The sequence below is a fragment of the Myodes glareolus genome, chromosome 10, assembly GCF_982192425.1.
Source record: "Myodes glareolus chromosome 10, mMyoGla1.1, whole genome shotgun sequence".
Classification (NCBI taxonomy): domain Eukaryota; kingdom Metazoa; phylum Chordata; class Mammalia; order Rodentia; family Cricetidae; genus Myodes; species Myodes glareolus.
In genome coordinates this window covers 32,405,643-32,419,558 of record NC_142035.1, presented here as the reverse complement: position 1 = coordinate 32,419,558, position 13,916 = coordinate 32,405,643, and the positions used below count along the sequence as shown (strand labels likewise).

The 13,916-nt window shown below is 48.8% G+C and overlaps 1 protein-coding gene across 1 annotated transcript; it reads left to right on the top strand.

The window, feature by feature from the left end:
• Positions 1–1,069: 1,069 nt before the first annotated feature.
• On the top strand, positions 1,070–4,029 carry Insm1 (INSM transcriptional repressor 1). The gene has a single exon (XM_085696823.2). It carries the CDS (start codon positions 1,334–1,336, stop codon positions 2,885–2,887), a length of 1,554 nt encoding a protein of 517 aa, XP_085552949.2. The 5' UTR covers positions 1,070–1,333; the 3' UTR covers positions 2,888–4,029.
• The last annotated feature ends 9,887 nt before the right edge of the window (positions 4,030–13,916 follow it).

The following is a 13,916-nucleotide window of genomic DNA, read 5'->3' as shown; positions in this document are numbered from 1 at the left end:
ACGGCTTGGGGGGGGGGGGTGCCCAGACAGGCGGTTGTTTTATTCCGCAGCGCCTTGATTGGAGCCCTTGATTTAGCATCTGATGTCAACCTGCAGACAAAATGCCCGCTCAGAAAGAAAATGCATGAGGCTGTGCAGAGGGTGGAAACCAACTTCACCGCGCGTGGCCCGCTTGGGTCAACTCCACAGGCATTGCCTACGTTCCCGGCCGGACAGGAGGTTCACGAAACCTGGGTCTGACCTTGGCAAGGACGCCAATCCCTGGGACTCAGGACCTCAGGGAAAGGAAAGTAAGTTCAGACATTCAAGTTCCATTTGGAAGTCAGCCAGCCAGTCAGGGCTACAGCCCCGCATCCGCGAACGATCGAAAACGTGCTTTGCCAACAGTTTCTCCAACTCGAGAGAAGCTTTTCGAGGCTCACCAGCAGGCAGAGCCTGCGCGCACAGACACCGCACTCGGCCGATGCCCGCAGGCCCGACCTGTTTACATTCGGAACCCTGGGGTCCCGCGGCCAGGGCTCCCGCCAGCCGCTAGCTATCCCGACTCTGCAGCGCTTTTCCCTTCCCGGTGATTTCCTGAACAGCACGCGGGGCTCCCGCGACCTTCTCCCGCCGCAGCCCTCTGGTCGTCCCCGCCCCCACCCCAACAGCGCGCCCAATTTCCCCCTGGGCTCCGGCTCGCGGATTGAACCCTCCTGACATATTTGGGGCCATTCTTCTCCTTTGTTGCTATTTAGCTCGCGACCCGCGGGTAATCCCCGCGCGGGAGGGGGGCGCACATTGTCGTGCTGATGGACGGGCCCATTTGGCGGCTCCGCGCCCCCCGGAGGAGATACACAAAGCCCAGGCACGTGCGCCTCCCCATAGAGGAGCAGCAGACCGTGAAGGGAGGCGGGGCCGGGCGTGTGCCTGGGCCAGGCGGGGCGGCGGCGCCGGGCGCGGCGGGGCGGGGCGGCCGAGGGGTGCGCGCTGGGGCCCCGCGCCCTCAGGTACATCTGCCGCACCTACCGGGCGACCCTCGAGTCCCGGCCCCCTTTTTGCCGCTCTGTCGCCCTCCCACCCTCCCCGGCGGAGGAGCTGCGGACGCGCTGATTGGCTCCGGGGGAAGCGGGAGGCGAGAACAATGGCCCCCTCCCCCCGTTAAAAGGGAGCGGCGCCTGGGCCCGGGGACAGGGACGCGCGTTACGGGGCTCAGAGCCGGGCCAGCCGCTGCCTGCACTACGCGAGTCCCGAAGCCGCTGCGTTCAGGCAATGAGCTGGGGACACTGAGAGCCTCCAGGGCGGAGCACGGAGGTGGGACTCAGCCAGTGCGTTGCCCTTGCACCACGCCAAAATGCCCCGCGGGTTCCTAGTGAAGCGCAGCAAGAAGTCCACGCCCGTGTCCTACCGGGTCCGGGGCGGCGAGGATGGTGACCGCGCGCTGCTGCTGTCACCCGGCTGCGGGGGCACCCGCGCCGAGCCCCCGGTGCCAAGCCCCGGGCCACTGCCGCCACCTCCGCCGCCGGCGCTCGCTGAGCGCGCCCATGCAGCGCTCGCCGCCGCGCTCGCCTGCGCGCCAGGTCCGCCGCCACCCCCTCCGGGTCCGCGGACCGCGCACTTCGGCAACCCAGAGGCTGCTCACCCCGCACCTCTCTACAGCCCCACGCGGCCGGTGAGCCGCGAGCATGAGAAACACAAGTACTTTGAGCGCAGCTTCAACCTCGGCTCGCCAGTGTCAGCCGAATCCTTCCCTACGCCGGCCGCGCTGCTCGCAGGGGGAGGTGGCGGCGCCAACGGCACTGGCGGCGGCGGCACCTGCGGCGGAGACGCGCTACTCTTCGCGCCTGCCGAGCTCAAGATGGGCACCGCGTTCTCCGCCGGTGCCGAGGCCGCCCGGGGTCCCGGGCCTGGTCCCCCACTGTCCCCCGCCGCTGCCCTGCGGCCCCCAGGCAAGCGGCCCGCGCCCCCCGCCACTCTCGCTGCAGAGCCACCCGCCAAGGCAGCCAAGGCCCCGAGCGCCAAAAAGCCCAAGGCCATCCGCAAGTTGCACTTCGAGGACGAGGTGACCACGTCGCCGGTACTGGGGCTCAAGATCAAGGAAGGCCCGGTGGAGGCGCCGCGGGGCCGCGCGGGGGGCGCAACCCGGCCGCTGGGCGAGTTCATCTGCCAGCTGTGCAAGGAGGAGTACGCCGACCCGTTCGCGCTGGCGCAGCACAAGTGCTCGCGCATCGTGCGCGTGGAGTACCGCTGCCCAGAGTGCGCCAAGGTCTTCAGCTGCCCGGCCAACCTGGCCTCGCACCGCCGCTGGCACAAACCACGGCCCGCACCTGCCGCGGCCCGTGCGCCCGAGCCCGAAGCAGCCACCAGGGCCGAGGCGCGCGAGGCTGTTGGCGGCGGCAGCGATCGGGACACGCCGAGCCCCGGCGGCGTATCCGAGTCAGGCTCCGAGGACGGGCTCTACGAGTGCCACCACTGCGCCAAGAAGTTCCGTCGCCAGGCCTATCTGCGCAAGCACCTGCTGGCACATCATCAGGCGCTGCAGGCCAAAGGCGCGCCGCCGCCGCCGCCACCACCACCGCCTCCGGCCGAGGACATACTGGCTTTCTACGCGGGGCCCGACGAAAAGGCGCCCCAGGAGGCCGCGGGCGACGGCGAGGCGGCCGGCGTACTGGGCCTGAGTGCAGCCGCCGAGTGCCACCTGTGCCCAGTGTGCGGGGAGACCTTCCCCAGCAAGGGCGCCCAGGAGCGCCACCTGCGTCTGCTGCACGCTGCCCAGGTGTTCCCCTGCAAGTACTGCCCGGCCACCTTCTACAGCTCCCCGGGTCTTACGCGGCACATCAACAAGTGCCACCCGTCTGAGAATAGACAGGTGATCCTCCTTCAGGTGCCCGTGCGTCCAGCCTGCTAGAGTGTGCCCTCGGTCCCGGCCCCCAGAACTGTGCCTTCACTAGGAGACCCACAAAGAGAGCGCGCCCCCATGTCTGCGCTGGGGTGCCCCCACCCCCATCCCGGGGTAAAAGTGTCCTCTTCGCTTCTCTTGGTGTGGCGTGATGGTAACCCTGGTCCTCTCGCTGTGACTCCTTTTGGACCCTACCCCCTTTACGTTGTGTACCCCCACCCATGGAGCAACAGGAGTCTGTCTCTTTCTGTACAGGGGAGAAAAAAAAAGCTGTGTGCGTTTGTCTCGTGGTTGGAAGCCTCCCCTTGAGGGGCGAAGCTGTTTTTCTTGCTAGTATTCGCTGTGTTCATGGTCTAGAAAGTGCGGTTTGCTCTGCCTACCAATCTCTGCTCTCAATGTCTGTAGCGTACGGGTTGTTTTGGGTGAATCTTGAGGAATAAATGCCTTTATATTTCACAGGCTGTAAATTGAACTTCCCACACGATTAGCTTTATTATGGCTTGTGAACTGCTGGAGTCTGGCTTTACCTTTTTGTATGTGAACAAATCAAATTGCTTAAAAAAGAGTTTTCTTTAGTATAGCCACAAATGCCTTGACCTGTTGTCTGTTCGGGATTGTTTTTTGGGGGGGAGGGAAAGGAGTTTTCTCGAGATGCTGTAGTTAGTATCCGCCTCAGTATTTCACGGAAGAGGTTTTGGTTTGATCATCTTTGTTGAGGTAGTTGATGAGTTCCCTTTACATGTATATGTTGATTTATGCGTAATTGTTATTTATTCTTTATTTATTAATATTAATTATGAAGATTATGATATTATTTGATGGCAGATTCTTTTTCGTTTTGTTTTGTGAGCTTTCCCCCTGTCACTTTGGACATTTCACTGTGCATTTTAGGAGAGAACCTTTTTACTAAAGGGGTCTGCTGAGAGTTTTAACTTTTCTATCTATCCGAGGGAATTACAGACAACATACCATTTTATTCTGCTTGAGGGGCCCCAAGGCCCTTGTACAACCGACAGCTCTTACTTTTAAATGCAATCTCTTTTCTACATACATTATTTTCTTAATTGTTAGCTATTTATAGAAAGCTTCGATAGAACTGTTTCAACTGTATAAATATTTACTATTCAAATAAAATATTTTCAAAGTCAAAACACTGTGGTCTTATTTTAGTATTGCATAGCTCCTTCCAAAGAGGATCCAAAGTGGACTTTAAATGGTGGTTTTCAGTGGTTTCTTAAATGTGCCTGTATTTCTATGTTTCAGGAAAACTCCTCCCCTCTCACAGAGTTTTCACAGCTGAGCCTGTATTAGATTGTGCCGTTTCTGAGAGAAATCTACTAAAAAGTGAATTAGAACAAGCCCTAGCAGCCGGTCAGAGGGGCCTAACTAAGCAAGAAAAAGAATCTGTCTGTCCCTGCCACCAGTAGACACAGGAATACCACTTTTATCTAACATGTTCTTTACTGGTCTATAATTTGGGGGCTAGGTGAAAGCCATTCCTCAAATACAGTGGGAGAGAGAATTACCATCATCATCATCATCATCAAGGACCAGCTAGGAAAAAGAAATTTACATATGGGTGTAACACAAGTTAAGCAACTGAGTTTGAAGAAAGGGCTCTAAAATAAGTTTCCAGTCAGGTGAGCCATCTATTGGGTGCATGAGCAGGGGACGGGGGGGGAGGGGGGGAACGACACCATCTGTTTGGGGTATTAAATTTAATAACAGGCAATTACAATGTTTTCCGTTATCTGTCACTCAGCTCTTTGAAGAATAGTTCTGTGGCTCACCCACAGTATTCCGAAAAGTGCAAGCAAGCAGTAGAGCCACGGTTCAACAATGAGCGTGCCCTTCATCTTGTGTAGTTCTGCTATTCTTTCCTAATGCCCATTAGGGCTTCCAATCACATTCACCTCCCAACAAGATCTATGCTGTGGAGATTTCCCTAAAAGAACGTGGATGGTGGATGGACTGATCAGGGAATGAGAGATTCAGAATGACGGGCGGGGCCTGCAAAGGTTTCTCTCTGAACCACACACCATCCAAGCTACATGGCAGTGCGTGCATGTTCAGTGGCAGTAGAATTTTTTTTTTTAATAAACGTGAAATCTGGCCCCACTCCACAAGTCCAGACCTGTCTCCGGGAACAACAGCTGCCATCTGTGTGTTGAACTTGCTGTTTGTGCCCTTGACCACAGGGTGGGAATTCACCTTTACTCACCTTTACACAGCAGACGTGACTGACTTGTCCAGGAGTGGTTCTCTGTCTCCTGGGGCAATGTATTTCAGTTAAACAAATACATTACTTTTCCAAAACAAAAACCAAGATTCTTTGTATATGTATGTGCTTCTAAGTGAAGCTGCATAGTAAACAGAGATGACTGTAGAGGGCCCTGAAGTGTGGGCGGGGAGCACTGGGTGACAAATTTTAAAGTAATACAAGTTAGCATAATATTCTGTAATAAGGAAGTCGGCCTTCCTCTTTCCGTGCTTCCTTAGAGAGTGGGAAAGTACACCCTTCTTTTTACTGATGCCAAGGCTGCTGTGGGCAGGCTGTGTGTTCTGAGGTCCCTCCAATATTGGGAGGTAATTGGTGGAAGCCAATCCATGATTTCCCACATTATACCACAGTGGAGGCTTGGTGGTGGGGTTAGCCTGAGCAACCTGGTTAAGGAGGGAGAAATAAAGGAAATTTTAACCCAGCTCTTTATGTTTAAATGGAGCAAGACAAAAAAGCAGGAGGGTGTTCTGAACTGCTTTGGATGCTCAGTGAGCCTGTGCCTGGAACAGCAGAGAAGCACTGGGTCGACCTCTTTCCTCACAGTCGTCGTTGTCCTGAGGCCCAGGGCACCAAATCACTCACCAGCTTTGCTTCTCTGAGGCTGGAACAGTGGGAGCTCTGAGAGGGCCTGAGTCGGAACACTGCTTAGGTCTGCTGGCAGCTACAAGTCTTCCCTTCCTTCTGGGTAGCACCATGGACAGAGGAAACCACACCTACTAGCTCCCAGAATGTTGGTCAGTTTCAGTCTAGAAGGCTGCCTGGACTCCAGCCCTAGCAGGTCTAGTGACACTGGGGTGCCTGTTAAGTGCCTTGCGGAGACCTGGGTGCACTCAGTTGTCCGGTGTGTCTGGGGGTGGGGCACTGCTGGAGAGGGTTCAACAGGTCTCCTCTACCCATGTTTGCTCTGCTCTGGTATCATTTCCCCCTCTTTCTTTACTTTTCCTTCCTTTCCTTTCCTTTCCTTTCCTTTCCTTTCCTTTCCTTTCCTTTCCTTTCCTTTCCTTTCCTTTCCTTTCCTTTCCTTTCCTTTCCTTTCCTTTCCTTTCCTTTCTTTTCCTTTCCTTTCCTTCCTTCTTTCTTTTCTTCTTTCTTTACTTCATTCTATAGCTTTCTACAGAGTCAAACCAGACAAAGCAGAAGCGCCTCTTAATCCAGCTAAATGGATAATTCTGGAGGAATGCTGGCACCGTTAGGCAGACAAAGGACAAAAGGGTCCCTAGTGAGGGCTGATCAGGCTCTGTAGCTGTAGTCTGCGTCACTTGGATTCATCTAGCCTCTATCTTTACTTGCCAACCTGAGATAATCTCGGTGATAGATACCATGGGTGGAGTGGGGTACCTCAGAGAGCATTCCAAAGTCTGGGAGCTAAAAGACAGCACAGACCCCAGAAGGATCTGGTGTTCTTCACACAGGAGGCAACCTCTTTGTCCTAACTGCTGTTCCCATGTGACATCTAGAATTTGCCACAAATCTGCCAACATGTAGCAAGCTTAGCTTCAATGAAAGTTGCTGTCTTCAAATAATTTTCTGGCAAGTGTCACCCATGAGCTTGTTGTGGGGCCAGGTTAAGATAAACTTTTTGACATCACAGGTAGAGGAAGCTGTAATGTTTGGTGGTTGAAGCTACGAGCTGTGGGATTTGAAGAACAGTAAGTAATCAGAACTGTGGAGAGAAATCCATGTGGTGAAAGAACCATAGAGAACTGTGGAGAGGGCCTGGAGGTATGGCTCAGCCATTAAAGGCTAGGATCACAATGAAAAATATAAGTTAACCATAGAGAGAAACCCACAAGGTGAAACCTGCAGAATTAACAACATGCTAACTCTGATATTATCTTATTAGCAAGATAGCACGATACAGTGGCTTATAGATGTCAGACTTTAAATCTGTGTTCTATTAAAATAGCTCAAAAAATAGTAGTCTGAAAATTGTGTGTGTGTGTGTGTGTGTGTGAAAGAGAGAGAGAGAGAGAGAGAGAGAGAGAGAGAGAGAGAGAAGGCAAATATATCTCTGAGTTTCGTCTCATCTTCTATTTAAGAAGTGACTGTCTCTTCTTGATGGACCACCAGCATTTGGTGAGAGCACTCACAGTGAAGCCTGGCGCACTTGCCACTCTTGAGGCCTATATCATCAATCAGAACAGCAACAACATGGGAGAAGCTCAGAAGTGAGATCTGACCCTGTAACAGGAGGAGACTCCCTCTGGACAGACAAGAGCATGTCTACCCAGTGGACTCAGAATGCAGAACAATCTAGGAGCTCTCAGAATGAAAGACCAGACCAGCCTCTGCTGGAAGTCCTGTGTTTCTGCATCTCAGAGATCAACTGTCTTTGGCACCTGTCATTTCTGAGTCATGCAGAGTGCAGAGAGGTTATGGTTCAAGGTGGCAGAGAACCCCTACTTGCTCTGTGATTCTGGTGGGTCAAGGAATCCTTTTTCTTCTTCTTCTTTTTTTTGCCAGATGATCTTGGGAAGTCCAGTCTTCTTCTAAGTTTGCTAAGGAAATAGTAGATCGGTAATATTCAACATCCTCTACCTATGCAGCAGAAAGACTATAGGTTTTGATTTCCTGAGGCAGTTGACCAGGCAAGAAAGTTTTCTGAAGAGAATAAGTCTTGTTTCATTAAATACACTCTCCCCAGGAAAACCATAGGGAGAAGTTATTTGAAATTAGACATCGTATCAAAAGCAACAGGGTCCACAGAAAGGTGTCCTCAGAAAGGGACCTAGGATAGACTTTTGGAGTGAAGGAAGTTGGTTTCCCATAGGGGTGAGAGGAATAAGGTCTAGCTTGCAGAGTTACCATTCACCGTTATTTTGGATGGTTTTTATTTTCCCAATTTGGATTTTACTAGCCTAATAAAGGCCCTAGCCTGATATGCTTCTCCAAATCAGAGAGCAAACTGAGCACATGATTTAAAGTCAGTTAACATATTTTAAATGAACCCAAACATTCACCCCTTCATCTCTTAAGCCCCAAGTATCTGTCATGCTTTGTCTACCAGAAACTTTTATTGTGGGCACACTGCCTGTGGAACATGGGGCTGTCCAGGCTGTACACACTTCCTTCTGTATGGTGAACAGATGGGTTATGGGGTGAACACATTCGTGCTTGTCTTGTTTGAAGATTTCTGTGCTGTGTGGTCTCCCTGGTGGCAGTTCCACACAAAGCATTAGTACTTCTGCTTTTAGTCTTTGCTTTTTTCCCCTCTCCCCTCTGTTAACTCATTGCAATAAGCCCACACTAGCGGAACAAGCCATTCCAACTGGAATGAACTTCTAGAATGTTCATGGCAGTAGGAACACTCTCAAAGGCCTGAGTTTCAAGAGCCTGTGTTGCAAGGACATCACAGTCACACCCTGCCACACCAGCAATGCCTCTAAGAGGCTGTCCACACAGTTTTCATACATTCATAGCTCCTCCCATTTGGCTTGAGCCAATAGACCGAGCAGGGAGATAACACCGGAAACTTCAACCTTAATTCATTATTCTCCTCTTTCACTCACCAAAGAAGGTCTTTCATTGAGCGCAACATCTGCTTCATCTCCGTTATACATGGCCAGAGCCCCAATGCAGTGTCCTCTTCGCAAATACCCCAGCCAGATGACAGTCACACCTGAGGCTGGCAGAATGAACAGAGTAAGCCAAGACGCTATTGTGTGTCAAATCTGATAGGGCACGAGGAAGGTGTTAGTGCATGGAAGAACAGAATGCAGACAGGGATCTTTCTACAGGAGAAAGGGAAATTAGGCTACAATTTCCTGAGTACAAAGAACAGAATGGACAGGAGATGGGCTAAAATACACATATTCGGGGTTGCCATTTAAACCCTTGTCCCGCTTGTCCCATCAATCGATCTCGGGCTCTTTTTCTCTTGCCGTCTACATGAAATAAACTGTTGCCGTTCTAGAATATAGATGCGAAGAGGCTGTTTCCCACAGAACAGAAAACTGTCTCCCAGTTGGTGTTATTAATATTGCTCATGTTCACCCCCTCCACCATGATTGCTTTAAGGCAATGGAAACTCCACTCTGACTCCCATCAGTCATTACAGACATCTAAACAGAGAGCAAGTGTGGTGGTTTGAAAGAAAATGTCCCCCAAAGGGAGTGGCACTGTTAGGAAGTGTGGCCTAGCTGGAGGAAGTGCATCACTGTGGGGGTGGCCTTGGAGGTCTCTTTTTTTTCAAGCCTCACTCAGTGTGACAATCAGTCCACTCACCGTTGCCTGCAAGATGCAGGCACCACATCTGCTTGCATGAGGCCATGCTTCTCACCACGATAATGATGAACTGAACCTCTGAAAATGTAAGCTGCCGTCCCAATTAAATGTTTTCCTTATAAGTGTTGCCATGGCCATGGCGTCTCTTCACAACAATAGAATCCTAACTAAAACAGCAAGGCGGTCCATTACTTGAAAGGTTTCTTACATAATGACCTGACATTATCCAGTGAAATAACTTGGGCTCTTTTTATAAGCAAAAATAAGAAGCTTTGCATGTAGTTCAACTTAACATTTCAAGGAATTTGAGTAACTACTCACTTACCAGCTTTAAAGTCAATTCAAAGACAGAAGATGACTGAGTTGGCATTTACTTGCTTCAAAATTGGGTTACCCTAGTAGCAACCAACATTCTCTTGGCAATTGCTGATCTCTTTTAATTGTGCAAATATTTAAGCTTATGGATATTTAGGTTAGTGTCCAGTAGTCAAAACTAAAGGAAGGCTGCCAGCCATTGTTTTTTATATCAGTTTTCTGACTCAGTATCATGGCGTACCAATTACGATGATGTTATGGTTTGAATGTGCCTTCGAAGTTCATATGATAGAAATGTAATACTATGCACCCAATATAGGTGTTTGGAGGTGGGACCCAATGGGAGGCATCAAGGTCATGATGGCTCTGACCTCATGGATGGATTAGTATTGTTAATGCGGAAGGTAAGGTAGCTATAAAAGTGCCTTGAGCCTGTCATGCTTGTTCTCGCTCGTTCTCTCTCTTCAGTGGAATGGTATAGTAGGAAGGCTCTTGGTATTCCTAAGGTTACAGGGACTTCCCAGGACCCACAGTCTGTAAAGCAATAAACACCTATTCATTATAAACCAACCTGCCTGTGGTATTTTGTCATGGCAGCACAAAACAGATGAAGATGGAAAGCTACAATAAACAAGTTGCAGGCTCCTGCTGTGCGTTTTTAGGGCTTTGCTGAGCAGAGACTCACGGCATCAGCATCATGCGGGAGCCAGGTCGAGGAGCAGACAGAACTGCACACCTCAACTTGGACATACCTCTGCATTAGACCCTGAATGCTAGCAAGATGCCAGGAAGTCTGTGTAGATGTTGATATTGAGGGTTTAGAGTGAACTGTTGCTTGCAGACTGACTCATCCTGGTTTGGGCACACAGTATGTTTGATCTAAGAAGAGCTGGTGCTTTGAAATCTTAACCAGGGGCCACTAGCTCCAACTAATGATGCATGCGTAATTGTATTAGCAGCTAAGTTTAAGTTTGGCCTAGTCTGAGGCCTTCATGAGATTGACTTACTGAGTTCTTGCAGGTACTCTACAAGGTTTCATTGATCACTGTGTGTGGAACAGATGAGGACGTAGGAGACCCTGCAAGAGTCAGGCTTAGAGCTGACCATACAGGTGCAAAGAGAGCAACCCAAGGGGGCAAACATTCCGATGTGGGCAGATTCATATGGACGTTGCCATGCATTCTGTCTTCTTGCCAAGGGACTAGAACATGTACAGCTCTAATGCCCAATCAGGAATTAGATGACTTATCCCCCACCTGGTGAGAGAAAAGTTGTCCCCTATATTTAATAAAGGAGAAACTTATTTTCAAAAGTCTTGCAAATGCAAGTATCTGATATTCATGAGAAAATCAGATATATTCAACACTCCAACCACAACAAAGGCTCTCAGACTTGCATAATACAAAATTTGTCGACTCCGCTCTGCTTGAATAGACTGCAGATGCAAAACATAAGAGAGAGAAATGGATGGTGTCATTTTAAGTCATCTTAAGCTGGCTTTCTATGCGACCTTCTGTCTAGTTCTTTACTTTCGATTTTGGTTCTAAAAAACTCTTGGTGTGGAAATCACTCACTGTTATACACCTGCAGGCAAGTTAACAGGCCATCCAAGAACCATGGAAACCAATGTGAACGAGGGAAGAAAAAAATATATCCCTGAACAATTTAGGTTGGAAGGGCAGCAGAGGGATGCAGACACATTTCTGCCCAACACATCAAACCAAGTCCAGACTCTGACACTCACGATCTAGAAACTTGGTTTTTTTTAATTACATGGTGTGTGTGTGTGTGTGTGTGTGTGTGTGTGTGTGTGTGTGTGTATACTAGGTTGGCCTCAAACTTACAGAAATCTTCTTGCCTTAGCCTGTGAAGTAATGGAATTACAGTCTTGTGCCACCACACCGGGCTGGAAACTTTAATGAAAATGTTAGTCTCTCAGTCAGTCTGAGAATAGCCATTTGAAAGGAGTTATTTTTTTTTTTGGCTCATGATTTCAGAGGTGTCAGTCATGAGGCAGACAATCATGGATGACAGGAATGGCTGAACAACACTGCTTATGTGACGTAGCCAGGAAGCAGAGATGGAGAGAGAGGTGTGGGTAAAACATGTTTTTCAAAGACATGGTTCCCTCTAGTGACCTACATCCCCTAGTTATGCCCTACTTCCAAAAGGTTCCACCACCTCCCAAAATACAGTAATCACTTGGGGAACCAAGCCTTCAACTGATGAACCTACAGAAGACAAATCATATTCAAATCAGTGGTAGAGTCAATCCTACTTGCCTGGCAAACATGAGGCTCTATATTTGATTTCCAGCACAACTCTCTCCCCCACAACAAGAATTAAACTTTATGCTTCAAAGAGCATGCCACAAATGTAGTTTCTGGAATTTCCTTTTCCTTTTCAATGTGGAGTGATTTCGCAAGCTCATATATAGAGGAATGCCATTCCTTCTCTGACATGTTGTGCCTGCTGAGGTTCTATGGGGATGAGAGCACAAATGTCTCATCATCTTGTCTCTACCATTAAGAGCTGTGTGGCTTTACATACATTATCAGTTATCTTCTCTCTGGTCATTGTACTACTGATAAAATGAGGGAAAGGTAGAATTCACGTGTATTAGACATTGATTATATTTTCTACTTGCACCATACCTTTGACTACCCTTTCTGTGCTTAGATAATCGTGGTGATATCTTGTTTGTGCTCTAACAAATAAAGCTTACTTGAAGATCAGAGGGTGGAGTTCAAGGCCATGCTGGGCTATGAGATTTAACTCTCATAAAACTCTAAAAGCGAAACAGAGCCCACATCCCAGCACTTGGGACCTCACACCTTTAATCCCAACACTAGAAAGGTGGAGACGGGAAGTGATATGGCTGGATGAGAGAGGAAAATAAGACAGAAGGAAACAGGAGCCCAATCCCTTCAGTTTGAGGATTCCATAGAGGTAAGAAGTCTCTCTAGTGGCTGACTCCTTTATTTCTCTGATCTTTCAGCATTTACCCTGATATCTGACTCCAGGTTTTTATTATTCAAACCAATTAGAGTTCATGATACAGATAATCTCCCGCTTAATGAGCTCCGCCTGCCCAAGGCAGAATTTCCAAAGTTTCCTTCCTAGTCTCCCTTGCAGCCAGGTTCTGCTAGAAGGTTCTAGAATATGGATTGGGCATGAACACCCATGTTCAACTATAAGGAGTCAGGTTATACTTGGATTAGGGATGCCTGATCTCTGCTCAGATAAACTCTGAGACATAGATCTGTGAAAGGAATGCCAAGGAAGTAGTATCAAGTGTAGCTCATCTTGCGGGAAGACAAAGGGATTTGTGTCTCAGAAGTGGTTCAATATCATGAAATGACCTGTCTGACAAGACAATATGAATATTCCTGAATATTTTAGTCCCAACATCTTTCTATATGACCCTCCTAGACACAAAGTGAGGTAAGTAGGAGCATTTAATGATGCATCTACTTCAGCTGTCTGTGACTAAGTACCTCCCAGGGATGTTGTTAAGACTGAATGAGTTGTGTATGGCCATCCCCTGAACATGACCAATCTCATCTGCATTTAGATGGTAGTGAGGTTGGGCTTGGATAGTACTTTGATAAAAGATTAAATGAGTTATTCAGGTCAAGTGCTAGCAAGAACTCAATACTTTTGCTTTTTTGAGTTTTTTTTTAATGAAAAGTTTTACAAAATACTAATGCACTTGGCACAGGTTTTAAAATATTTCTTCAAATTCCTTTACGTGTGTCCCATTGTGAAGCAGAGCCTGTACCCATTCTTTTCTCTGTAAGACTGAATGGGTCTCTGTGAGTGCTTCCTTAAAATACATTATAAGTAACACCAAGAAATCACTAAGTATGACTTCTATGTGAGGTTAGGAATGGCCATGCATCTTCTGCCCACATCTCTTGCTCTTAGTCTTCACACCACGAGAAAGTCCAAGTCAGACTAAACTAGGGTCTCAGTCAATATGGAGAATCAACCCCTGACATGGAAGGGACCAGAATTCCAGCTCCTTTCACCCCCTTGTGACATTTGCTTGAGTGATCCAAGGTAAAAACAGCCTAGATGGACTTGTTCACTCGTTGGAACACCAAAAGAGAAAAGTAACACATTGGTTGTTGTTTTAAAACACTAAGTTTTGGGGGTAATTCATTATACGTTGAGGGAAGACTGCTCATTCATTCATTTCCCAGCCCAGACCCAAAA